At 38.8% G+C, this 26,655-nt stretch overlaps 3 protein-coding genes across 3 annotated transcripts in view; 2 read left to right on the top strand and 1 right to left on the bottom strand.

The window, feature by feature from the left end:
* Positions 1-473: 473 nt before the first annotated feature.
* LOC138045740 (histamine H2 receptor-like) lies at positions 474-1,743 on the top strand. The gene has a single exon (XM_068892346.1). The coding sequence runs from the start codon at positions 621-623 to the stop codon at positions 1,614-1,616; it is 996 nt and encodes a 331-aa protein (XP_068748447.1). The 5' UTR covers positions 474-620; the 3' UTR covers positions 1,617-1,743.
* Positions 1,744-3,396: 1,653 nt separating this feature from the next.
* The window catches only part of LOC138045738 (HBS1-like protein), a 49,020-nt gene continuing 25,761 nt past the window's right edge, over positions 3,397-26,655 (bottom strand). Inside the window, exons 12-21 of the mRNA XM_068892343.1 lie at positions 26,162-26,308; positions 23,572-23,646; positions 22,283-22,400; positions 21,821-21,889; positions 20,768-20,872; positions 13,824-13,914; positions 13,000-13,108; positions 12,393-12,493; positions 4,482-4,626; positions 3,397-3,913 (exon numbers count right to left, since the gene is read on the bottom strand). Coding sequence (XP_068748444.1) covers positions 3,869-3,913; positions 4,482-4,626; positions 12,393-12,493; positions 13,000-13,108; positions 13,824-13,914; positions 20,768-20,872; positions 21,821-21,889; positions 22,283-22,400; positions 23,572-23,646; positions 26,162-26,308 — 1,005 coding nt within the window. The 3' untranslated portion in view covers positions 3,397-3,868. The remainder of the gene's footprint in view (positions 3,914-4,481; positions 4,627-12,392; positions 12,494-12,999; positions 13,109-13,823; positions 13,915-20,767; positions 20,873-21,820; positions 21,890-22,282; positions 22,401-23,571; positions 23,647-26,161; positions 26,309-26,655) is intronic.
* On the top strand, positions 14,264-20,082 carry LOC138045739 (uncharacterized). Its single transcript, XM_068892344.1, has 5 exons — positions 14,264-14,526; positions 14,683-14,762; positions 16,706-17,365; positions 18,139-18,248; positions 19,330-20,082. Exons 3-5 carry the CDS (start codon positions 16,770-16,772, stop codon positions 19,758-19,760), a joined length of 1,137 nt encoding a protein of 378 aa, XP_068748445.1. The 5' UTR covers positions 14,264-14,526; positions 14,683-14,762; positions 16,706-16,769; the 3' UTR covers positions 19,761-20,082.

Genomic DNA, 26,655 nt, shown 5'->3' with positions numbered 1-26,655 from the left:
CAAAAATCACAAAAAATAACAGAAAGAACAGAAGAGGAAACAGTTTGTTTGTATTTTTGGCGCGCGGTGGGCCTTCAAATTAGATACCGAAAGCAGCTGGGAAAACTACTAAAATTTCCCGCCAGGCGATTGTTGCATTGGAAAGAGACTACGCGACTACGCAGAAAAATTAGATTAGGGCCACATGGAATATATATATGAAAGGACAATGCAGTCAAAATGTGCTTCAAAATCTTTTTGGCATAATATCAATTTGACACTTGTACCCGGGCAGCTGTGTCGATAGTGAAAACCGAACAAACGAAATGATAATTGCCATGCACGAGTGTAATAATTGTTGAACTGAAAAGAAATATGACTCATCCCAGCTATGCTGTAGCCTTCAGAGAGCATTTCGCAACCTTACAGAGGTAGCCCAATCACTTTTCAAATCCTTCCTCAGATCTATTAGCTTTACATCTGTTTCTTGGTTGCTCCGCTAATCGTTGAACGCGACGACCCATCAATTTAATTTCAGCCGCACGGCAGTGCAAGGTGGCACAAGGGGCGGTCTTCTGGCAAAATTTAAACTCAACGCCTTCAACTGTAGGTTTAACTGCAGGAGTGAAGAAAATTTCAACATGTACATCAATGAAAGTGAACCGACCATGTTTGGTGAATTGGATCATCTGCCGTCTTTGTACCTAAAGTTTGAACTTGCTGAAGGGATCTGCCTTTCAGTTCTGTCGGTACTGACAGTTTTCGCTAATATTTTTCTTTTACTGGCAATATGGAAAGACCCATATAGAAGTTTTCGCTCACCAACTACTTATTTTATTATTGGCCTTGGAATAACTGATCTTCTGACAGGCGCAACAACGGCCCCATTTTTTGCGATTTTTTACATCACCCGTTTTTTGCTTGGTCGCAGCAACACACCTTGGATGGTTAAAAGATTATTTGATGTGGGACAACCTATCTCCACCGTCACAATAAGTTCGTCATACTTAATAATCTTATTTTTGTCGGTGTCGCAATACATCGCCATTAAATGGCCTCATAAATACAAAATTTTGATCACAAGACATCGTGTTATTACCAGCATATTGCTGAGTTGGATGTATTTTATTTGTTTTACATTGGTATTGCATCTTTCGGGAATAGATACTAGCTTCATTCTCAAAGTGGATTTGGCAATTCATCCCATTTTGATTTCAACTGTTCTCTTTGTGAATCTGATTTTGTTATACAGAGCTTTTATAGACCAGGTACAGCAAAAAGGTAAGAGAAAATCATCCACAAACTCCACAAAGGCCAGTACAAAAACTTACAACCTTCAGAGACAGTTCACCGTTGTAACGTTGTATCTGGCAGCAATCCTACTGATTTCAGCTTTGCCCCATATTGCAGTTCAGTTTATATGGTTGTATGCGAAGCTCCCTACTCAGGAAACCTATTATGTTTTTATGGCGTTAAGAATAAGAGATCTGTTATTGTTCCTTAAAGTGGCCTTGGACGCTTTTATTTACGCTTGGCGGTTGCCAGCTTATCGACAAGCGCTTAAGGGATCTTTGCAGTGTTCAAGGAACACTAAGAGATCAAAAAACCCATCGGAGCTAGCAGAAACTCTTTTGTGATTGTCACATTGCGGTTTAATGCCACAATAAACATGGGATTTGTGCGGAAACCGGCATTTGCCGTCTGTGTCGTTAAACGAGCTCCCTGTGCAAACTTATAAATTCAACCGGAAAGTTGATCTTGAATAAAAACGACACACGAAATTTAAATGAATTAGAAAACAATGTATTTTCAGTGCTGTTGTCAGTTTGGAAAGGTAGCACTAAAAGACTGTCGTTTCGCCGACTTAAGAGGATAAAACACGCATTCTACTGACATCGAGTATTAAGGTTTTTAAAATGACCTCTTCAATTATCTGCAAAACTACATTAATTTGTTTTTTTGTGGGAGGAAATATTGAAGTCCGGAATAAATTTATATGGCAAACATTCTGGAATAAGTAAGGTTTCTTGCCAAGGACGAAGGCACTAGTTCAAGCCAGTTGTTACGCAGAGAAACCCATAAGGAATAGCTGTAAGGTGTTTGTCTGACAAAAGCAGGAGATGGTTACGAGGGGACGGTGGAGTGTTAACTGAACCACTGTCATAAACAAGGAAAGCCAGGTTACTACACTCATATGGATTTAAAGGATAATTCCACAACAATCGCTGTCATTTGCAGCGAACGTTTTTTCACTTAATTCTCCACTGGTTTCACATGATTTTGGGTTTTTGCTTCATGTAGCAGTCGCGACTTAACAGCTACATCCAGTGCCCTAGTTGGCTTGATTGTTCAGTTGGTAAAATGGTGGCTTCTGAGCGAATGAGACCACAAAATTTAAATACAGCCATCAGTCAGGCTGTTTGCCAGGTGCTGAATGAAAAGTGAAGTGAAGTGAAGGTGTGTAGCACAATAGCGCGGTCACCAATAGTCCATTTCCGAGTTGCTGCATGCCTCAGGTTCAAAGCGAGTCCTGGTGCACAACCATTCAAATGGAAATGAGTTGCGTATTCGTATGCAAATCAAACTCATTTCCCTCACAATAGTTGAGCACCAAGACTCACTTTGAAACCGAGACAAACAGCAACTCAGAAGTGGCCTATTTGAGTTCGGGAAATGAGTGAACGTTTTTACGTATTAAAACGCTATTTCGTTTCTCCTTTCATAGAATACGAAATCCCCAAGACCTTTCTTGGTCAAATAATACGGACGGACTGGCACCGCACCATTTCCTAGTTTGACAACACTTTGCGGAGCGTTAAAGGAAAGTTAGGAAGATTATCGCAGTTAGTTAAGCAACTTAAGCAGTTGCAAGTGAACCGAAAAAAAAAAAAGAAACAGGTTTGAACGGGATTCAAAGTCATGACCATGCAAGTTGCGCTGCACTTGCTCCAGTAACTAGACAATTAAGCCAGCTGGGAGCTGGTCGCTATAATACCCCTAAAGAGTTGCCGGAATGAAACGATTTGGCATAAATGAACTGCAGGATATACATTGTATAACCTGATGAACTGGATTCAAAGCCTGCATTTTTTTTCAATTTGCGACTGCTTAAGGGCGGCGCATACGTTCTCAGCATCTCGAGATCCTTGGGTTTCCAACGGGAGGTGCTTACTAAAACAGGGATATTTTTGCGCGGTTTAAAACTATGCGGAGAAAGCAGAACTTAGCAAGTGCGATATTCATTTTTCCGTATCCGTTTTTCTTTAAAGGAAACTGTAAAATTCTTTATTCCGAATTTTCGAACGCTAGATATTCCTTATTCCTTTTCTGTTAGGCCGTATTCATTATTCATTATTCCGCGTGCACCCCCGAGTTAGAGCGACCAGTCGGACTCACAGGTGCCTACTGAACAGAATGAAGGATAGAGCACAATATTTATTGTAAAGACACCGATTCCTCCAAAACTCGGCGAGACGTTTTATACTTTCCTTATTATTCGGTAGTATATTTGCAACGTTAAATACTTTGCACTGTGACTCGCTAGGGATTGTGCAAAGAGGATGAAAGAAAAGAAATGATGACAAGCAAGCATAGCGATAGAATGTTTCTTTTTCCACACGCCACCTTTCCTCTTCTTGTAATTATCTGACGGCCGCAGACTCGATTCTTCAAAGGGGTCACCACAACCTGAAATAGTTTGGGGTTATATTTGGATTAATCCTCCTCGTTTTGATCATGTTTCGGCGGCGAAGCAAGTAAATTATACCATTTTACAAATCTATGCATTTAAATTGTCTGTCCTTTTCTGATCATCACTTGGTCTCTATGGTTTCTCTCTTGGATACCAGGAACAGATCCTCACTGGTGATGGCATTATTCCCAATCGATTTTAGTCCCTGGCTGCAAAACCCTCCTTTCCAGGCTTGTCCAATATCTGACGAAAGAAACAAGAAACCACCTCATTTGCTATCTTAAAGAAGCAAATTTAAGCTAAACACGTTTTGCAAACGCGCCGCAATGTGAGCTAGCATATTTTTTAAAATATAAATTATACCTGGTCTCGAGTGGGGATTCCCATTATGCACGAGCTCCCCAGTGAGACCATCGGTGGCGTCAATTTCTACCCAAAGTAGTTGTCACAAACTCTGCATGAAAATGGCACGTGGTATACTCGTAAAAATTAGCAAGGAACAAGAGAGAAACAAAACTATGATAATAAATCGCCCAAACTTATTCAACGAGTTTCTCGGAAACTAAGAATAGGAGAGAAATATTTTTACCTGACAATGACGTAGGTGCCCTGAGTTTCCACAATAAAAAGCTTACAATTACACGGTGACCTTAAGATATGAACGTCAGCTTCTTGACGCAACGAGAAGTTTTACGAAAAGCGCTGCGCTCACTGGTAAAATACTGATTATCGCACTTAATATGAAGTTCTCATCTTTGCACCGCCTAATTCCTTCTTCGTCACCGCATGCCCCATTTGCTGTTTTACTTACTTCTGTAACAACACCAGCCGCAATTGTCTCTCCGCTGTAGCGGAGCATAAATCTTCCAAGATCTTTGTAGTCTTTATACAATTCAACACAAACTGGTCTGTAAGTATGAATTACCACTTCAGCATTGGAATTCTTGGTTAAACATCTGCGAAGAAAACAGTCATTTGTTCTCCGATTCAACAAACTGGACGAATGGATAAACATCAAATTAACAAATAGATTCCATGTTGCCGTGCGTCTGTTCAGTAATAGATCACAGATGACGTCAAAATGTGGTTAGAACAAAAAAGTGGCACACGGGGCGATAGCCGAGTGTCACTGATGTTCTTACCACATTTTGACGTCTTCTGTGATCTACTGCTGAACAGACCCACGGCTACATGGAATCTATTTGTTTTATATAATAAAGAATTAAACTTTATTCGCATAAAAGCTGATGGTGACGTCAATCGTGCGTCTGTCCTCTAATAGATCATAGGCAAGAACCAATCAAAATCCGTGAATAACTTGGGTTATTATATAAACAAATCTAGAAATGCACAGAGAATTAACTAGATATTGGCCAGGACACAACACTATATGGCAACCTGCACGGACCTGCGAGAGATAAGTTTTTGTTTGTTTTGCGAGTATCAAAAAGAACACTAAAAACTGAAATGACAAGGCAAGGAAAGCTATTGAAAGATGCAAATGCTCGCAATACAAAAGGAGAGAACGATTTGTAGCATCGCAACAGGACGGCTGATAGGGGAGGACTGCAAACTATTCTTGTGTGACTTGCGTGACAGCTAATTACGCGTGCATTTTAAGACTATTTCCGGTCTACACTGACGTCCCCCTGGCGTTGAGGACGTGAAAACAAGGAGTTTGACGTTGTCAGGAAAACGTGAGGGTGTTTCTTCCTTTATTTCTTTTATAAATCATAATTTTTCCTTTTCGAACGAGTAAAATGTGAAAAGGGTTCTATCTCTAAATGTTCTTCAGTACAAAAACATTTTTGCTGCTGTAAAAAAGTTTTATGGTCTCTCTTTAAGGACGATACCTAATAATTCAAAGGTATTTTTGCCCCAGTTTATGATTATGAAGGAAATGTAGATCTGAACGCGTGTTATTGAAATCCAAAAAGAAAATTAGGGGTAACCACGCATTTTCCAAAGATAATTCGTGAATAACATTTGTAAACAGCTTTAAAATACAAAGCAATGTATGGCGTTCTTTCTCAAAATGAAGTCTAATTATCTCTCAAAAATGCATGGTTACCCCCAATTTTCTTTTTGGATACCAAGAGCACTTACTAAGATCTACTTGCTTCGGATAGCTTTAAGCCGCGCAAAAATATCCCTGTATCAGTAAGCATCATCGATAGGAAAGTCGAGTATCTCGAGATACGCAGAACGTATGCGAAATAACAATAGTAGGCACCGTCCTTAAGCCCTCCACATCGTCATACACGGCTCCCTCTGTTTTGTTTATAGTGGAGTTTTTTTCATTGAAATCTAAACAACTTATGAGGTATTAGTTCAAACTAATTCATGTTATCATCATTTGCAAGAACAATGTCTGATTTGATATCTCCAGTAAGGTATTCAGAGGTTCTTAAATGAATTCAAGTCGTTCAGGAGAAGAAGTTCTTCATCGTCTATTAGTTTCATCTCGTTTGCCATCATAAGTGCATCTTTAAATATTATTATTCATTTCCGGAGTGAAACTCACAAAATCTGCACCGGGTTTGAGGTTTTTCTCTGGTTTTGCAAGTATTTAAATCATACAGTCGAAAAAGTTCTTCGCCGTCTATGAGTTCACATCGTTTGCTGTCAAAAAACCGGCCATTTAGCCACTGAAGATTAACATTTTGCTTCTCTTTAAGCACTGAAAAGCTGTTGTCAGGTTAAAGGTTTTCTCTGGTGTAGCGTTCTGGCCCGGGTTGCTCAAAACATGGTAAGCGCTAACCAGCGTTAAATACCGTGGAAACCTATAGATCGTTTTCATGTGACGTTATCATTTTCTAAAATCCAAAACTAAAGAGCCACGAAAGTTTTTATCCTCATCAGGCATAAGAGGCGGTAAATTTACATCTATTTGCAAATTTTAAAGCTCAACAGCGTGCTTTGTTTGGGAACCAGAGCATTTTGAATTTCTGAGTTATAGCGGTGCGTGACACGAGGCGACGATCGAGTTTATTGAGAAATATATATTTATCTCATGGTTTTGAGCCTTTTTAGAACTTAAAGCGTTAGGAAAAGTGCTTAGGTAAATAGCTGTGTGTTCAGTACAGATGATCACTCGCCTAGATAGCCAAAGTAAGTAACAGATGTTGACATTATTTTCCGGCCGCCATATTGGTGCACCACAGATGTGCACCAACATGGCGTTTTCATACTGGGCTCTGTAAATTTCTGCGAAACATTTCGACGAATATCTGAAGTTTGGGGAAACGCACAGGCCTAAAACTCGGAGAAGTGTCTTCTTCATTTATCTTCTACAACATCACGAATTCTTGACTTTTTCCACCGGATGGTTTTCGATTTATTTTTTTATTGCGTGACAGTGAAAACGATCTATAGATTTTGACACCTCTTAACCAACGGTTCGCAAAAACGAGGCTTCGAGTAACCGGACCCTGTTGAGTAAGCTTTGTTTACGGACAGGACCGCAACGTCATAGCTCACGTGCTCGACCTAGTCCTCACGCGACCACAAGTCACCGTTCTCCTCCTCCTCCCGTCCTGTTGCGTAACGAAAACGTCACCTTCAAAATAAAACTTTGCTCTAGCGTTAAGTCTTTCGCGATATTAGAGCTTAAAGTGTATATGACAGATTTTTTTATTTGCTTGAATGTACCAATTTTTTGATAACAACTGCAATTTTTTTTTCGTTTCGATTTATTACCCCTGGTTTTAGCCATTAAAAGACATAACATTTCACTTCCGGCCAAAAAAAACCGGTAAAAAACCGCGCGAGTACAGAAGGGGGACTGGAGATGATTGTGGCGTCATCTCGAGAACGCTTGTTTATATCTCTTAGTCATGTCGTTAACACGAAAGACGAAGAAAATGAGTTTTTCTATCCATGAAATTTCCGTTTTACGGTGATTCCAAGCCAAAAGCTATCAAAAGAAGACGAAAGTAGATCTCTTTCGTCTACTTGACCAAGAAGAATCTGAGTGCCAGTACTTAAAAAAAAAGGTAGTAGCCAAAACGCGGGGCCGGGGTGTCTTCTCTTTACAAATTTTTTTTAAAAATTTGTTGTCGTTTTTCTCCTGTACTTTTATTTTCGAATGTTTTTCCACCATATTTTTATGGTGGAAAAAAGTAAAAAAAAATAAGAATATACGGAAGCTACGAAAGGGACATTTTTGTTTTTCGAAATTAAGAGAATTTCCGACTGAAATTGGAGTTTTTGCGGGGAATATATGCTAACTCCTAGAGACACTGAAGACTCGCTGAGTTCCCCATTTTAATGTTTATTTCGTAAAAACCTCCGCAATACAATTAAAACGAAACAAAACGTAGCCACAGTTCCACGATGGTCGTCACGCAATGTTCTCATTTGCTCGTTTTCGTAAAATTGTTCTCAATGTTGTAGTGTTTTTTATCGTAAACAGAATTCGATCCCTTGACGTCCGAATAGAAATGCCGGGCAATTTCCTGTATAACTATGACTTTATTTACTGTGAAATGTGATTCTGTTTCTAAAGTAAGGAGCTCAGCGAGTATTCGGTGTCTCTAGCGGTAGGCGTATATTCCGTAAACTCCAATTTCAGCAATTTCGGAAATTTCTCTTAATTTCGAAAATCAAACCAACTTCAATTTTAAAATTAACACAAAAAAACTAAGTCCGATTTAGAAAAAAACTAAGATTTCCCTTAAGACCTTTCATAGCTTCCGTAGGTTCCTTAATTTTTTGACTAATTTCCACCATAAATGAAGGACAGATGCCAGTCATTCGAAAATAACAGTACAGGAGAATAACTACCAAAATTGAAACAACACAAATTTGAGAAAAAAAAGAGACCCTGACCCCGACCCCGCGTTTTAGCTACTACCAAAAAAATTTGCAGTTGTTATCAGGACAATGGGTACATTCAATCAAGCAAATAAAAAAAACCTGTGTTTGTCAACACGGACGGAGACCGGAGGTGATTTTGGAAAGAAAGTGACGTCACACGTCACAGACGTCAAGTCACAAGCCTCAAAGCTGGCTATTTTGCGTCTGTGGCGAGAAGGTAAGTTCATTTTTAGGTGCAATAACTCTGTTTTTTTGGTTGATTGTTGTTGTTTTCCTGCTAATGCTGGACAATCAACTTTCTAATTCCTATTATTTATGAAAGAAACTTTCTGATATATCCTTTTGTATGTGCTTGTGTTTTTTTCTCTGTGGTCTTAAATTGTAATGCACTGGCAATGCTAGGACAACGTTTCCAGAAAGACCATGTTTAATTTTGTAAAATTCTAATGACCATCAAATTTAATTTCTTTTGTGGAACCCTTTATTTTTGTCATTTGCTTTCCTTTACAGATATGTACCAATTGGATTGGACAAATCAGCTAACACTGGCAGATCTGAACTTTGCTTTACATTCAGGATCATTTCAGGATTTTCGATCGTAACTGGATTGAGAATTTCTAGCCGTGTTCTCTTCCAGTAAAACAACAGGTTCATCCGATCCTCTGAAATCAATCTTTGATCATAGCTCTGAAAAAGCATATATCTTGTCTTTCTTAAAGAAGTTATGATTCAGTATTACGAAAGAAGACAAAGAATCAAAACTGCTGTGCAACTAACTTTTTACAATGACTGCAAAATTCACGCGTGCTCATCGGTTAATTTTTATTGTCAAAAGGCGGACAGACACATAAATTTATAATTATGCGAGTATGACGTGTATTGCTGGGGTCAGATTGAAGTTTCTCGCATTTTTGTCTCGCGTTCTTCCCGTGTTTTGACTTAATTTTGACCCCTTTGCCTTTTTGTTATTGTAAAAACTAATTGATGTCAGTTTTTCATGCGTCTGTCCTGTTATTGACAATGAATTTCGTCATAACATCGTCAAAGTAGCTGTGGATCCACGAGGTGATAGCCGAGTGCAACCGCAGGCTACTTTGACAATGTTATGACGAAATTCCTGATCAATAACAGGACAGACGCATGAAAAACTGACATCAATAATGCAACATGATCTCTTCTCTAAATTAACGATTAATTTGCTTTCAATTTACTATTATCGTTAATTTAGGACACTGAGTCCCAGGACTTGTGGTAACAGAAAATAAGGGGAAAAAAATTCATATCCGTGGATTGGATTCGAACCTGGAGCTTCTGCCCTATAGGAACCGCTTCTTTCCGCTTCACCACCGAAGATCAATACATCGCGTTTTAAAAAAAAACACTTTTTAAGTCTGCCATGGAATATCGCTGCTAGGATTTAAAATGTTTAGCTTTGTCGTGAGGTTTGGAAAGCGACCTTTGCAGTGTGTAATATTGTTTGTTGTCCTTTGATAACACAGCATTATCAAATAGTGTTTAAAATATTGTTCCTGAGCAGCTAGCAGTGCGGTGGTCAAGTGGTTAGGTGACGGGTTAATAATGAACATTCCCAGGTTCGAGTCCTACTTCCATACACTTGAGTTGTCTTTTAAAATATATATGACCATTTCCCATAATCCATATCAAGCTTTCAGTCTTTTAAATTAAAATTACGATAATAGTGAATTCAGAGCAAATTAAGAATTAACGATAATCGTTAATTCAAGGTAGAGAATGGGTTGAATAATACCGGCTCGTTTGCGTCGTCAAATGTGGGCGAAGGGTACGAGCGGTTTCACAGAAACGAAGATGAAAGGTTCAAATTTGCATGCTCGTGTTTTCGTGAAAAGCTCAAATTTGGTGATTTCACGTCATTATTGCGCAGAGTACCGGAAAACGAAAAGCTGAAATGCGTGCTGCACGATTTCTCCCTGTTTTAACCACTGATATTAGTGTTCTGTGGTGTTGTCATTGCCGTATCCATAGACCCTTTGCATAAATGGCGCCCAAATTTGAATAACAATACTTGATACATCCTTAGCCTCACATTCATGAGAAAAATCCTTTGTCTTGAAACATAAACACGAGGCTAAGGATGTATACAGTATTGTTACTCAAATTTGGGCGCCATTTATGCAAAGGGTCTATAGCCCTTTCTTAACCTCCCTATTACCGTAACGCCGAAAGCAGTGGTTTTAACGCGTAAAAAATCCTGCTGCATGTTCGGCTCGCATTTTACGACACTTCTATGCCGCACTGTGCAAATCAAATCAAAACATGAAAGGGTTTACGACAATGATTTCGTTGCACACAAAGTGAGTATTTCGTTGTCAGTCTTCACTTTAAGGTCCTTCCTCCCAATCCAGTAGCTGATTACTTTGCCCATATTGTACAACGTAAATGAAACAGAACCAGGAAAAACAGCGAAATTAACATTTTCATTCTTTGGCTCTCATGATGTCGTTCCCTTTGACTGAGTTAAATCAAGAGAAAATGAGGGGACAGAGAGGGAGACTCATGGCGTTGGCCGGGATATGTCATGTCCACGAAAGTTATTTTTAGACGAGCGGAAGTCTTTGTTCTAGCGGAAGTCTGTCTTCCGAGACGTCCGCATGCAGTCTTGCCTCGCTCACAGGTTCTTAGTGAAAAGAGAAAATGGCGGCGCACGTGGAAGGCTGATTAATATTAATTTTCTTTCAAACATCAGACCGAGGTTGGCCTGCACGCGGACGTCTCGGAAGACAGACTTCCGCTAGAACAAAGACTTCCGCTCGTCTAAAAATAACTTTCGTGGACATGACATATCCCAAGGGCTGGACCGGGAGCCTCCCTCTCTGTCCCCTCATTTTCTCTTGGTTAAATCTGATGTGAAGAACCTGTGAAACTACCTTGTTTATAAACTTGTTCCCGTGAAAAGTCTCGGCGAATGAAAAACATTCAAACATTTAACAATTATTGGGCGAGGTTGAGCTAAATATGGTGATTTGTCAATGGCGAACCACTGACAAATCACGACATTTTGCGATAACCAAGTTCAATAATTGTTTTATCATTCGACCACCGAGTTTGTTTTCACAAATCCCAACAGTTAAATCACTTTCTGAAAGCTCAGGAAAGCGAACTGCCATTTTCATAATCTCGACCCCAGAGCTCTTCTCTTGAAACAAAGTGTCTTCTCGTTGGTTTTTGTGAAGAACAATCAACAGCGTCTCTAATTGGTGCATTGATGTTAGCACGAGGAGTGAGCAGGCGCCGTAAGATTCAAATAGCCATTTTTTTGGCTATAAGAACCCTATGGCGAATGTTCTCCAACAGAGAGTTTCCCAGAGCCTTGGGTCGATCCTAAGCTCTGATGACGAGAATGCCATTTTCACACAAGAGCGTGGTTTAATTTACGCATGAGCAGAATATTATTTGCAGCAAAACACTTAATTGTAGGCAGTTAGTTGCAGGTAACGAGGTGGGCTCTCGGCCAATGAAAAGGAAGGAAAAATACATCGAATGATAGATACATTTATTTCATTCGTCGAGTCCTTTCACGGGAATACATGCCAACAAATTGAACTGCTACCAACTGAGTGGCTTCATAGCTTAGTTAGTAGAGTATTGCGCCGGTATCGCAGAGGTCATGGGTTCGAATCCTGTTCAAGCCACCTGAATTTTTCTGGTGTCTATAAGAGGCAATTACTTAAATTCTCCAGTTAAGAGCGAGGATCACTTCCCCCTTTTGGTCTTCGTCTATAACCCGCGCTTTAAGTATATACATTCATTTCATTTGTTCCCGGTATCTTTCTATTTGCTCGGGTGTCACTTTCCTTTGTGTCACGTCATCCATGAATTTCAAGCAGGGTGAGCCTAAACTCCCAAATTAAAGGTAGGTAGTTACCTGGGTTTCTTTTGAAGAACTTCCCCTGTACTCTTGTGTAAAACGCTACATAATCTTTTGATTGTAGCGGGTTCATTCAATGTTTTATAATGAAATAATACCTGCCGAGATAAAAGTCAAGAACTTAATTTGATGGAATCGAGATGTCTCGGCCCACTTGAATGAAGGTTTCACCAATCAAACCCAGCGCTATTTTACAAAGGCGAAAACTCCATGAAGCAGACTCGTTTTAATCTTAGATGTTTTTTTAAGCGCAAGGGAACATTACTGAACAAGAAAAGTATGAAAATATCAAGAAGAGTCAGCGAATCGGCCAAGTCACTGAACGATTTCTAATAAAATAAGAAGACAAGCACTAACAATTTAACCTAAACAATCACTGAAGTGAAAAGCTGAAATGCTTTTCCTAAAATATTTACTCAGCTCTGCATCCGATACCTGCGATTTCCCCTATATTATGTATTCGCAACGAAGTGTCGCAACAGGCACAGGTGTTGAGTAATTCCTTATTGCACTACATAGTAAGCCGATAGATGATGGCAAACAGGAACACCATTCATTACCTAGTCCAATTCATCACGTTAGGTTTATTTAAAAATCAACTCACCGTAAATCCTTTAGTGATGGGTATACGGATGTTGAATACTAAAATGCGAGCTTTCATCTTTGTTGTACATTTAATTGAAGAACTTGGAGAACATAAAACACTCCCAACGCTGACGAAAGAATTAACAGAAGATAACTAATTGAATTTTAATTAAAGCACTAAAAGTGGATGTCTGCGAGCGTAGGGGAGGGAAAATTACCTTACATGGACAAGCAACCATATGAAATTTCTACAGTTAGAGTTGTAGCATTTCTTGACTTATTATCTTGGTATGTGTGCTTCCTTCCCATAAATTAACCGTTACAATGTTTACGATTTAAAGCTTACAAAAATTTTTTTGTCCGAGTGATAATAAATTTCTGTAGTGGTGATTAAAATCAAATTTTCGGCAGTTGTAGATTTACAAAGCGCGAGGTTCGAGGTAAAATGAATTCAGGTTCAGTGAAAATAGCTTAAATTGAAAAACGAAAACAACAGTTCCTCGTAAACCAAATACTCAGCACGTTTTAGTTTGTTTCTATTCTGAGTAGTTTTTTTGCCTATTTTAGTTGATTTATTTTACGCTGTAATTGTTTCTATTATCTCAGGCAAATAAAAATTGGTTGTTGTTGTTGTTGTAAGCATAGCATACAAAATCGTTATCAATAGACAAAATCGGCTAACTCATCAAACCATTTGGCAATAAAACACTTTGTTCCTTTCCAAATTATTAAAATGTGAATGATACATTATGATACAAATACAATACAAAAAGAATCTTAACCCCGGGAGATTTGAATTGGGCACAACATTTGATCTTTTGATTGTGTTCTGTGAATACTTACCCAACATGCATCAGGTCCAGTCCTGACAATGTCAGGGTCACGTGATCACCCGCGCATGCTAACTGTACAGGTTCATCGTGAATATTAAAAGCTAAGGACGAAAAACGAATAAACAGTGAAACAAAACAAGTGAAATGTTACCACCCGGACGAAAATTATCAATATTAAACGAAAATACAAATACACAAAATAGGAACAATAATTGTTGGGCTACGTGATTTCCAAAATTAAACTAAAACTGTTTTATCGTTAGACGTTTACCAAGGTATGAGGCTATAAATAAAATGAAATATGGTAAACGATACAAAAAAACATAGCAGGAAGCTACGATATTGAAAAGGAGAAAGTAAACATGTAAGGACAAAGAGAAAGAAGGGATTTTTGCAAACATCAATAATTGACAGCAGAGGTAGTAATCACTGGATTTCCACGAAGAAAGACATCAGTGACTGTCTATTATTATTATTTGTGTAAAACTGAAAACCTCTTCAAAGGCTTTTTGAGAGAATTCAGGAACTAGTAAAAATCTCTTTTTCATTGGTATTTACAACCAAAACAGCGCGAGACAAACACCTGATTAAAACAGTAATGCGGACAATACACTGCGGGAAAGCACTACTATCGGAAAGAAATCTCCAGCAACTGGGCACACAGCAGTAATCACAGTCACACTCCTGAATCCAAGTTAAATCACTCAAGAGAGGTTTGTCTCTTTGAATTGAAGCATAAAGACTAATAACAAAACAAGACTAATTTATTATACATCCACAAAATGCCGGCTAAAATTTTTGTATTCAGTGAATTTAGATAGAACATCATAGGGAAAATATTTTCAAAATATGCTGCATTGTCTTTTCAGATGTATACTTTTCGTAAAGAAACATGACGAAATCTACAACACTGTACTCTTTAAAAATGAACAAAACAACGACCTTTCAGGTATGTTCTTATCGCATGTTCATAAAATTTTGGTTAATCTCGGCCTGGGCCGGTTGTTCCAAGCCTGGTTGGCATTAACCTATAGGTTTCCATGGTATTTAACGCTGGTTAGCGCTAATCATTCTTCGAGCAACCCGGGCCTGGACGTTTTTTCCTTCTTCCTAATTCTTCTTTTTATTCTTTGGCAAAAAAAGATTGTATAGGCAAATCCAAATGAAATTTTAATTTAAAACACTTCATCGCGTCCATCGTATTAAGTTTACTCGAGACACAACTTTTACTTCAGTCACAGGAAACATCCAATTTAATCAACGTGAAAGTAAACTTCATTACAAACGATTTTAATGAGGAACTTCGTCCAAGACGTTTCTTCTGTACCACTGAAACATTGGATTCAAAGGGAAATGCATGTGTAGGAAACTCTTCCTCTTGTTCAAGTGATTCATAAACTTTCGTTACCATGACGGCCATAGTTAACGAAATTAATTTTTTCAATAATTAGATTAATGACTAAAAAACTGCCTCACAAAATTTGGCACCTTGTAAACATCTGGCCTGGGTTGTTCAAAAGGTGGATAACAATATCCACCGAATAAATCACTCTCCAGCGGAAAAACACTATCCAGTGGATAGCGCGATCCTCCCTTCGAACAACTGGAGGCTGGCCTGGGTCGGTCTGAAAGGTGGGAAGAGTAATTTCCCGGAAAAATCACGATCAAACGGATAAGCGCTATCCAATTGTGGTTTAATATAATTCTCTACTACATTAACATTTTTATTGCAAAATTTGACATTATCATGATTTTTTTTTCATAACTTTCATATCTTGTTTTATGTTACACAAAATGCGTGTTTTAGCGGTTGGTGACCATTTTTTCATCATTTCGAAACTGAATAAAACAAGCTGTTTTACATCTAGACATTTCATCAATATCTATATAATAAACAGAACATTACATGGCCGCTTGGGGATACGAATAATAATAATAATAATAATAATAATAATAATAATAATAATAATAATAATAATACTTTATTATTTATATAGCGCACTCTCCAAATTGCCCAAATGCGTGCTGAAAGTATCTCTCACTCGTTCGCTTCGCTCACTCGTGAGAGATACTTGCAGCACTCGAAGATAAAATTCTATTTATTACTCTATTCAGAGTATTGATTTATCCACCACATAAATTATTGTCAAAGGGATAAGATCACTATCAAATCCAATTGAGTTATCCACTACAGGGTGATTTCTCCACGACACGGCGCTATCCACCGGATAAAACACTATCATAGGGATCCAAATAAATTATCCGCTCAACAGTGATTTATCTCACAGATAACGCAGTACACACTTTGAACTATTCTGGCCTGTTCCCTTTTACCAAGGATTCCTGGGGTTTTTCTTTTATAGAAGGGAACTTCATCAAGAACGACCGTACGACGGCTAACAAAACGTCGCCTTAAAATATAACTTTTCGTTATTTCAACCACTTGGGCATGACTCCAAATCGTTCTGCTTGTAAAATGTGTATCAATCATACGGGGATTAAATTGTTAAAGTTAGCAGGGAAAAACAAAAAACTGTTATCCGCTGAGATGTACTCCAAACAACCACAACATTTGGGAGTTCACATCGTTGTTTGGGAAGGAAAAAACTCAAAAGCAAAGAAATGTAAAAACATGAAAAAAAAAAAAAAAAAAAAGGAGGCACGGGGTGAACAACCGTCGCCGACTTTAGCTTATTAAAACATATTCTGATGTCGCATTCTCGTTCACGTCAGAGTGGTTATTGTGCGCTATAGTATTGGGCAGCTGCCAATAAAATTATTAGTGACGCATTCGTACTGGACCTCTCGCACGTCTGTCGTGTTAGGCGATACTTGGGGGACGGTTGAGTTATGTTCGCAAAACTACAATATAATAGCCTCCTTTACCCGCAGTTTTGGCAAGCCACACTGTCAGCTAAATTAAAAGAGCCAGAGATCACCCCCAAGGTTTGAAGACATGCCATCACTCCACCAAGCCATAAGTCGCTGCAATACTCTTCAAGTCCATTTCCTGACAAAAAAGGGATGTGATGTAAACAGACCAGATTCACGCATGCGCACTCCATTGCAACTCGTCTGTGACCTGGATAATGAGCCCCTAGGGGTTTCCCTGGGGTGTCTTTTGCTTGCCAGTGGAGCTGGAGTCCACCAAAAGGACAAGTATGGCATTTCAGTATTTAGTTATGCATGCATCAAACAAAGACCAAAGTTAGTAAAGTGTATGATCTGTGAGAGAGAAATCTCTTGGTTGGATAAAGATCACCAAGGAAACACTGCCTTGCATCACGCAGCAAAGACTGGGAACACTCTGATCACAAAGACGATTATTCATCAAATGGGGAAATATGGATTGAATATTGATCCGAGAAACAACCGCTACGAAACGCCACTCATATTAGCAGAGAAAATGGGACATTTGCAATGCGCTGAGCTGCTCCGGTACAGCGGTAAAGCAAGCACTGGAGCGCGTGATAACCTGGCATTCAAAAATGCTGATGAATGGAGACACACAGGGCTGGAACGCGAGCCTACGAAGTTCTCTTCTTACTTCAGGTTTGGAAATTTAAATTAGGATAAGGAAATGATCATGATAAATACAACAAATAGAATTGTGGAGCGGAGGAATGGAAAAGAAGTAATTGGAAGGTCATATGTACGACTCCTATTATCCCCTAAAAGCATAACAAAGGATCCAACCTCGTTCCCAGGGTCGCTTTGTCGAGAATGGAGACCCTGGGAACGAGGTTGCAAAGAATCGGGTTCTCAATGAAGATCACCGCTGTGAGACAAGCGAGACAGAATCATTAGCAAAACTCAAAAGACATGTATTTACACATTACTCTTGCCCTTTTATGCTGTGCCACTACAGTCGGCAAAGAGAAAACGAGTCATTTTCGTGGCATATCGACTCCAATTCCCTGGCATTGCAGGTCAACTTGTCATAAACAGCTATCACCGGAAAACGACGGAGATGGAGGGAGTTAACCGCTGACTGGTTGACTAAAGCGACTACCGTGCGAGGGATGTGTGGGGGGTTTAACTGCGGCCGGACCAACACTCAGGGTCTTTAAATGAGTGAGGAGAAAGTGCTGCCTATGCGATGACATCTGCAAACGGTTCGACCTTAAGGTCTCCTTGAACAAGGACTTTAAACAACGTTAAGTTTCCAGCACTTGAAACTAAAATTCTGTGAGACTCCCAACAGAAGGGTAATGAAACCCGTATAAAGTAAACTTTACTTTTGCCTCCATCACTGGGGCTCTTAGACAGCCCTGATTCTAGACAAAGAACAAAACAGTGATCAACAATTTCTTTCAATCTTTCAGCACGAAGTTTCCAGAAGTGGTCGAACAGCTTAAAACGGTTGTTGACGGTGAAAAATGTCCAGTGAGATTACACCCGAGAACCGAACTGATGGCGCAAACTCTTCATCCTGGTAAGATTCTTGAAATCATCTGAGATCGTGTTCTCTTGGAATCAACTGTTTTGGTTTAGTTTAGTTGTCTTTTGGGTTTTCGTCCACTACGAATCATATTTAAACAGGGGTTTCGACAGGTTAAAACAGTGGGAAAACCATGCATAGTAACCACTGCCACTTTTCGGGCTTTTTAAATTCCAATACGGGATCAGTAAACTTGTCAACGCGGAGAAGTCTGCAAATGACGATTCCCACGTGTTACAGTTGTTTGTGCCGCAAACAGTATGAAAAGTCTCCTGTTGGGAATCTTGAGAATCTTATACCGCATTAACTAAAGCTGGTTAGCGTTGAGCCGCTTGATACCAGAAGAATACCGCTAATAAAGAGCCACGTCCACCCTTATCTTCTTTCGGCACTATTCCAATGAGATATTAAAATTAATTTGCTTTACGTAGGAAAATTCGAATAGGTTTAGAACCTACAACCGGTGGCCCTTTAGGCTACAGTAAACACCCGCATATAAGAACCTAGAATTTAAGAACCTGTTACGCTAAAAATTTCATTTTAGACCCTCCTTACATAAGAATCAGGTCAGCCTAAAAATTTAACAGGTTCCTATTAGTTTTTTAGAAAATGACCTTGATTTGTCATGTGGATTTTGAGAATTCTGGTCTCTATTATTTGATTGCAAATAGGCCTTCAAGCTTCGCGGGCCTGTACATTTTAGATGTTACAGTTTTACATAATGATTTCATGTCTAGAACAAACTACGCTGCAGTATTGCTTTACGGTTATTACTGTAAGTATCTAGAAAAATTATATGTCCCTTACAGTCACTTGTCATAGAGTAGATATCGCTTATGGAAACCAATTTAAGAACCTAGATAGCGTAAAACTACTGTAAATACCATTTTTATAAGACCCTATTTAGCCTAACTTGGAAAAATCTAGGTTCTTATATGCGGTTAGGGTTAGGGTTTACATATAACAAGGAGGAAACGTCTGGAAAGAAAGATACATTAATCAATATGTATTAATATGCAAAGATGCATTAACCAATAACTTATCTGAATATGATCATTCTTGGATCTAAACACAGGAAAATCAGTGAAAAGAGACATATTGCCAAGATTGATAAACCTTCTTCCCGAACAACAGATGGACACATTCAGAGCCGCTGCTAAAGCTCCCAAATACACAGAACAACACGAAGACGAAGAAAGGCAGTGTGCTGAAAATGAAACAAGAGCGACTTGCGACCAGATGCAAGTAAAAAAGAAGGCACTTTCATTCTCAGATTTAACCACACTTACTCAGCAAAGATTTAACACAAAGAAACCGACTTATGACGTGGCTAAGAACAGCATGATCACCATGGATAACAATGAAACAAACCAAGTGCAAGTGAAAAATCTATTTAAACGAAGACACACCTCTGATTTAATTAAAGTTTTGGAGAGAGTGTCCTCGACAGCTCGAGAGAGAAAGACTGGTGAGATCACAACAATACATGAGGAAACAGATCGATGAATATCACATCCTTGGCTTGAGCTTTGAAAGAGAAATGACATATTTTCTAATACAGGGTCCGCACAGATTTTTGGTTGCAAAATTAAAGACTTTTTCCAGCCTTTTTCCAAAATGCTAATTTCTTTTTCCAGACCCAAGTTTAGTATATATAGTTTGTCCCATGATGCACTGTGAACATACAGTAACCACGATGCAGTGCTGGCGTAAGAGAGATCTGAGACTTCTCGGTCTGCGATTGAATATTTTCGCCAAAGACGAAATTTTAAATAAGATTTGACTACCTGAAAAAATTCACTTAGCAATAAAGTACTTATTTCAGTTTTCAAAACAAAAAATTCTCCAGACTTTTTACGATTTTTCCAGACTTCATCTTTATTTTCCAGACTTTTTCCAGGTCTGGAAAACTGGTTTGCAAATTTCCAGACTTTTCCATAACATAAATAATAGACGGCTTTCAATTGGGTTCACATAGTGATTGGTTTAAAAACAGCACACCACCTCAACAAATAAGACGAAAAAGCAAAAAAGAGTCTTGGTTGTTTGCACGGTTTTTCCTGCGCTTTGAACCGGATTACAAGAACTCATCTTAATAAGAATACTTATAGTCTACAGAGTACTCTTAAGTCTTTTATCAAGGATAATTCTTTTCTGTCCATATTCAAACCACAAAGCTCATTCGTCACCATCAATACCACCGAATAACTTCCTAGACTTTCAGATATATGTGCCTGGGATAAGTTCCCGCAGCAATTGATATTGATTCTGTAGTATATAATAAGCACTCTATGAAACATCGAGCTGATATAGCCGGGCAAAGTCACTTTACGAGTCAAATCAATTGAAGGGGAGTACCGTAGCATCCGGAGAAAAACCGTCTTCGAAGCAGAGTAGAGAGCCAACAAACTCAATTCACAAATGACGCGGACTACGGAAATGCACCCACGAAATGCATGGGTGGAATGAAAGCGCTCTTCCTTGCTCCTACATGCAAGAGGTTCTTCACTCACCTTTCACCAGTCCCTGGCATCCGGCCGGCATCACCACAACCTTGTCGCCGCTATGAAGCTTACCGGCCTCTAATTTTCCAATTACATTTATTCCGGTACCCATGCCTAAAAACGAACACACATAAACAGAGTCAACAAAGCTGAAATAGAGATAAGTAATTAAAGAAAGTTGCGCGGAGAGGGAGAGCCCTGGGGGACCATAGGCCCCCACTCCACTTTTGTCCTATTTTCTTTTAGATCAAGCGTGCCAAATGCCCATCCGGAAATGTTCGGAAACAAACTTTTATGTAAAAATAACTGGGTTAAGAATCGCACGTTAGATTTTCACTAGATTGTGACGTTGACCTTACTTCCCTGCGATTCCCTCCCTATTGGAAAAAATCCAAGTTCTACAAAGGAAAGATTACGGAGTAAGGTTCAACAATAGGAAAAGTGTATAGGAGCTCTTGGCATCGTAAAAAAAAAAGGGTCCAGTTTTAGCGCCCGGCAAGTAAAAAACAAAGCGCTAACAGCAGTTGGCCTTAAGTTATTGCAGTCCCCATGAAATAAAACGCGCAATCGGCAGGTCTTAACCAAACGTCTCAGATTTCGTATCCACAACAGTCTTCCAACCGTATCCTCTCTGAAACATGCCAGGACTCCTGCTAATTTGAAAAGACTGGCTTCAAATTATATACCCTGGTAAGTGCACAGAGACCATGATCGTGACTCATCCAAGTTCCTCATTACCAGGAGCTTACAACTCTTATTTCTTTCCTTGGACTTATCGTTTTCTTAGATCGTCCATATTTGGGACAGCTTTTCCGCCAATCAACACTCAATGTCTCCGTTACTTTACATTGAATTAAATACGAAAACAATGACGTCATTGATCTAAAAACAGGCACGAGAAGTGCTCAAGCAAAGTGAGGTACCTGTTGCACGACCCTAGTCATGAGCCCTTGTCTGTACCGATTTCAATAGTGTGCGCTGGCACTGTATAGGGAGGAATTGCTACCTCCTCCTCCCCCGTAACTTTCAATAAATTGCCTACCCCATTTTATTGAAAATTACCTTTGTAAACATCGGAAACACAGAATCTAAACGGTTTCTCAAGTTCACGCTTTGGAGGTTTAAAATTGTCTGCAATTAAAATAAAACTGTGTCAAAACACGAATCCACTACGTCATGCAAAGAAAGAAAGTAGCACGCTTGCCGTTATAAAATACAGCCGAACATTGTCGTCTTTACTGCTAAAATTTTGAAAAAAAAACGAGGAGAGATAAGTGGGAATTCTGGTTTCAAAAAAATCAAATAGTAAGGAACGTTTCAGAAGGAATGGGGAATCGGTTTTTTGCTACACTTTTGGGATGCGCATTCCAGGAACGTGCGGGAAGACGACATTCCTCACTGACTCAACAGAATACATTTGTACGAGCAAGAGTGCAAGTGAATTAGTGGTTTTTGGCGCTGTTGGGTATTCACTGTATGCGTCTTTTTTTTTAAAGTAACGTCAAACTTGTCCTCATGTGTTACCTATTGTGTTTAATAAGGTTGGCCCATTATACCACTGTTTGAGGAGAGGCTCAGCACAGGGTGCAACGAGATTTTCACCACTAAGTCCACTACAAGGAACGTACACAACATCGGAGTCCTGTAGAAGAAAAAGCAATTAAAGGCCTTTAAAAGAACACGAAAGGTAAATTAGGATGCAGCGCGACATCGGGGCGTTGGACAATAAAACGAAAGAAACATGAATTTTTTCGATGGTGACACGGGCATGCTCGAAAAAAATCGAGCGCTCCTTTGTCGGAGTGGAAGCTACGACCTTCACAGTTCGGATGCTCATCGGAAGGTCGCTGGTGCCACTCCTGCAAAGGAACACTCGGATTTTTTCCGAGTATCCCCGAGTACATTGAATTTATGTTTAGTCCACTTCCTTTATTTCTTCCCTAAATAACAAATATTTAACAATCAAAAATGGTCCTAGTTAAGACAATCAATGGAAGCTCGATAAAGAATAATACCAGAAGGCATGGTTACATTTGAACGACGTTTTGACCAAAGCAGTGAAGAATACTTCTAACAACTGAGGCACCTTAAGAATAAACTATGCGAACTTCTGATACACATTTGTGGATTATCTTATCAGTATAAGACGACAAACAGAGTAGATTATATTATGAGAGAAAAGGTGGACAATATTAATTTCAACAATCTGCCAAAGACAAAGCCGAATGGCAGTAAATCAGAACTTAACGAGAACATTGATTTTCCACTCCGGTATTTGGGCGCGACTCAGACAGATTGGGTAACAAGTTTATGCTTAAGGCTTTTAAATCAAAACCAACATAGTGTTCCTCTGATTGGTTGAGGGAAGAGCTTTTCGCGGCCAAACACCGAGCACAGTAATGCGAGATCAAAGCAATAAAGACATTTCTTTTGACGAGTAACCGAAATCACTCTTAAAGCTATGACCGTCCTAGCACTAGGATCGTATATCAAATGGGGATGAAGCAAGCCTTGTAAGATACAATGTGACTAGCTTGCAACCCAAACTGAAAACAGTGGCCAAATAATACAAAATGCCACCACATTAAGTCATAGCCAGCTTATAAGAGCTGCTTCTTTTTCCAGGTGAAGCCAAAACAGGAGAAGATTTTTCCAGTGAATATTATCTTTTTTTATTTTTTCAGGGGAGTAAGAGGTGGGGTGGGAATGGAGATACGGGAAAGAAGAAAGAGGCAGTTAAAAAATGTTTTGCAAAGTCCAGTCTAGCAACTTAAATGTATTATTTTGACAACAAGAGTGAATAATCGACATACCTTAAATCCTGCTTGTTTCAGAAAATGTTTCAACTTTCCAACAACGTGGTTGTACCTAGCTTCTGACCAGTCAACCTTGAAATAAAAAAAAGCTCTCTTTTACCACAGTTCACAACACCGAGGGCAAGGATTTATGGCACAATACCATACTGTACCAAGTTAAGTAATTGCACAAATTTGCAAGCTTCCTTCACATGCATACTAAAATAAATTAAATGTAGGGTTAGGAATATTTGGTACCATCATCAGGCCCATTTGCAGGTTTCACACTTAAAGTGTTAAATTGAGAGATGAAGCTTCAAAGTCAAAATAAACAATAAACAGAAAAGCTGAAAAATAATATTCTATTTTTCAAACAGACTTAATTGATTTTAGCTTGTGAGCTAAATTGAGCTGCAGATTCTATTTACTTTTGTGCATATCATTATTATTACATCAACCAGCGGATTTTAAATCTTAGCTAGTTAATTACATCAATTTACATTCCTTTTCCCACATAAATAAATTCGTAAAACGTCTTAACGATATTTACATTCTGGCTCAAAATCCATTTCTGGCGGCGTTCGATGAGGTAACTCAGTTCCTTGTCAGTGTCATTTGTTCATAGTGTCCTCCAAGAAAGTCGAAAACAATATTGATTTGATATACGCTTGTACTTTTTTACTCTGTGTGTATTTTGTTTTTCTTTGAATCGTTCCGCAATTTTGTCTACTTAGCAGACTGTGCCTTCAAATAGAGTCCAGATATTGGTTTCTTTATCATGTACAATCACGTCAGGCTTATTAGCTCCATTTTCCGGTGGCTTCTCAAGGATAAAGGGCACATTCCAATATATCTTTGCCTTCTCATTTTCAAGCACTGCGTGCGGTAGGCTCTGTTGGTACCATGGCTTTCCATGATCACTTTCCTGGAAATTGTACTTATCCAGTAAGCAGAGGTATATCGGCCTTAGCATCCTGTCGTGCCTGGTTGTGTAGTGTCTGGGCAATGTTTGAGCACGCACTTAGCACGCGTGTAGCCGCGTGGCACATTCTACAATTGGTGTCTGTGATGGTCATCTATGCTTTGCTTTGCTGATATGTCTTTGTTGATATTAGTTGTTGTCGTATGGTCTTGTTTACGCTGTAGACAATATCAGGTATATTTTTCCATTTTTCAGGATTTGGTTGGCTGCCGTGGGAGACAGTTGTTTGTCTTGCCGTTGTTTGTTGTTGTAAGCTCCAAGCCATTTGTGTTCTTCTGCTTCTTTGGTGTATTTTTCTGAGATCTTTGATCTCAGTAGCTCTTTTAGCGCTGTAGGCGAGGGTGTTGTAATCGTCTTGGTCTCGGTAGCAGCTGTTGGGTCTTTACTTGCAGATACTGTAGTGCCTGTATCATCATAATGTTGTATTCTGCTGCGTATTTGGTTGCTTGTTTTAATATTGACCTTCTTCCTTGAGTGATTCTATTCATCTCAAGTGTTCTTGCATACTTAATTCTCTTGTCATCGTTGTTGTTAAGGCAATTAGCCATTTTGATTATTGTCAACTTGTACGTGTCTTCTATGCTTTTCATGCCACTTCCCCCTATAGTTCTTCTGGTAGGTAGAGTAGTTTGATGGATTCGTGGTGGTGCATTCCTCCCTCCTTTCTGAGAATCTCTATGTCTTTCAGTTGGATTACTGTCCAATCGGTTGTCCACATGTGGTACTGTAGTGTGGGTAAAGCAAAGGTTTTCGTAGCAAGTACTTTTCTTGGTATAGAGATATTGCTTGACCAAATAACAGAGATATTAACTAGTTGCTTCATTACAGACTTGTTGCTCTAGTTGGACCGAGTTTTCATATTTACCTAGGAATTTATAATGGTCGTCAGTGTCTAGTACTTTGAGCTCCTCAGTGTCAGATATTGAGACATTTTCTTCATTTGTCTGTAATTTACCACGTACTATGTTAATTGTTGCGCACTTGTCCAATCCCCAGAAAAGTCCAATGTCCTCAAACATACTCTTTGTTGTCTTGGTTATTAGTAGTGCCTTCTGTGCTGACTTGTGGTAAGTCTTTAGGCCATCCACGTAGAGCAAGTGCGTCAGCTTTTCTTGCTTGTTGTACGAGTACTTATACCCTTCTATGCTACGTAACCACCAGGCGACTGGGTTCAGACTGTGTGTAAACAATTGTACGCAGAAAGAGTCTCCTTGTAGAATTCCTTGTTTTAGTTGTATTGGGCCAATCCTTTCTTTCTTTTCATTGATCTTAACCTCTATTGTGATGGACCATTTCTTCATTGTGTTTGTGATAAAGTTGGTATTATTATTATTATTATTATTATTAACATTATTATTATTATTATTATTAAATTTATTATTATTATTATTATTATTATTATTATTATTACTTATTTTTACCAGATACATGTAAGATTCAAGTTTGTATGAAAGAGTGCTCAATAAAGTTTGTTATTATTATTATTATTATGATGATGATTATTATTATTATTATTATTATTATTATTATTATTATGTTGGTCAACAAGCTTGCAATATAAAGCCATGGCGTTGTACCTGATTAACCGTACAACTTTAATTTCATACTGATGTTGAAACCACTCACATTATCAAGTTTGTTGACAGCTACAATCAACTGTGTTACACCAAGTGACCTGACAAGAAGGGCATGTTCTCTAGTCTGACCACCAGCTTCAAACCCAGATTCAAATTCACCAGTGCTGGAACCAACAACCAGGATGGCAACATCAGCCTAAAAAAGAGAAATGATCACAAGTAAAATAATAATATAAATAAAAAGCTGTCAATAAATAATATTGTTAATTTTGAAGTAGCCACATTAGCAATTAATTAGCAGGTTCAAAACAAGGAATGTAATTAAACTAGTTGGTCTTATAATACTGATACTAACAGAGTGTTTTCACATGACATCACAGCAGCCATGTTGGTGTTCCACACCAATCCTCTGGGAACTGAATTTTTATGCAAATAGCTTATTTTGTTTCATCAGTGAAAATGCTCTGTAACTGGACTAGTAATGATAATGGTAATGACAATAATAATATTATAACCATGCCATAGAGATGATTTCACAAAGGA

Source organism: Montipora capricornis, chromosome 4 (assembly GCF_036669925.1).
Source record: "Montipora capricornis isolate CH-2021 chromosome 4, ASM3666992v2, whole genome shotgun sequence".
Lineage (NCBI taxonomy): Eukaryota > Metazoa > Cnidaria > Anthozoa > Scleractinia > Acroporidae > Montipora > Montipora capricornis.
The sequence above is the reverse complement of the archived record's forward strand: the minus strand, read 5'-3'. Positions and strand labels throughout refer to the sequence as shown.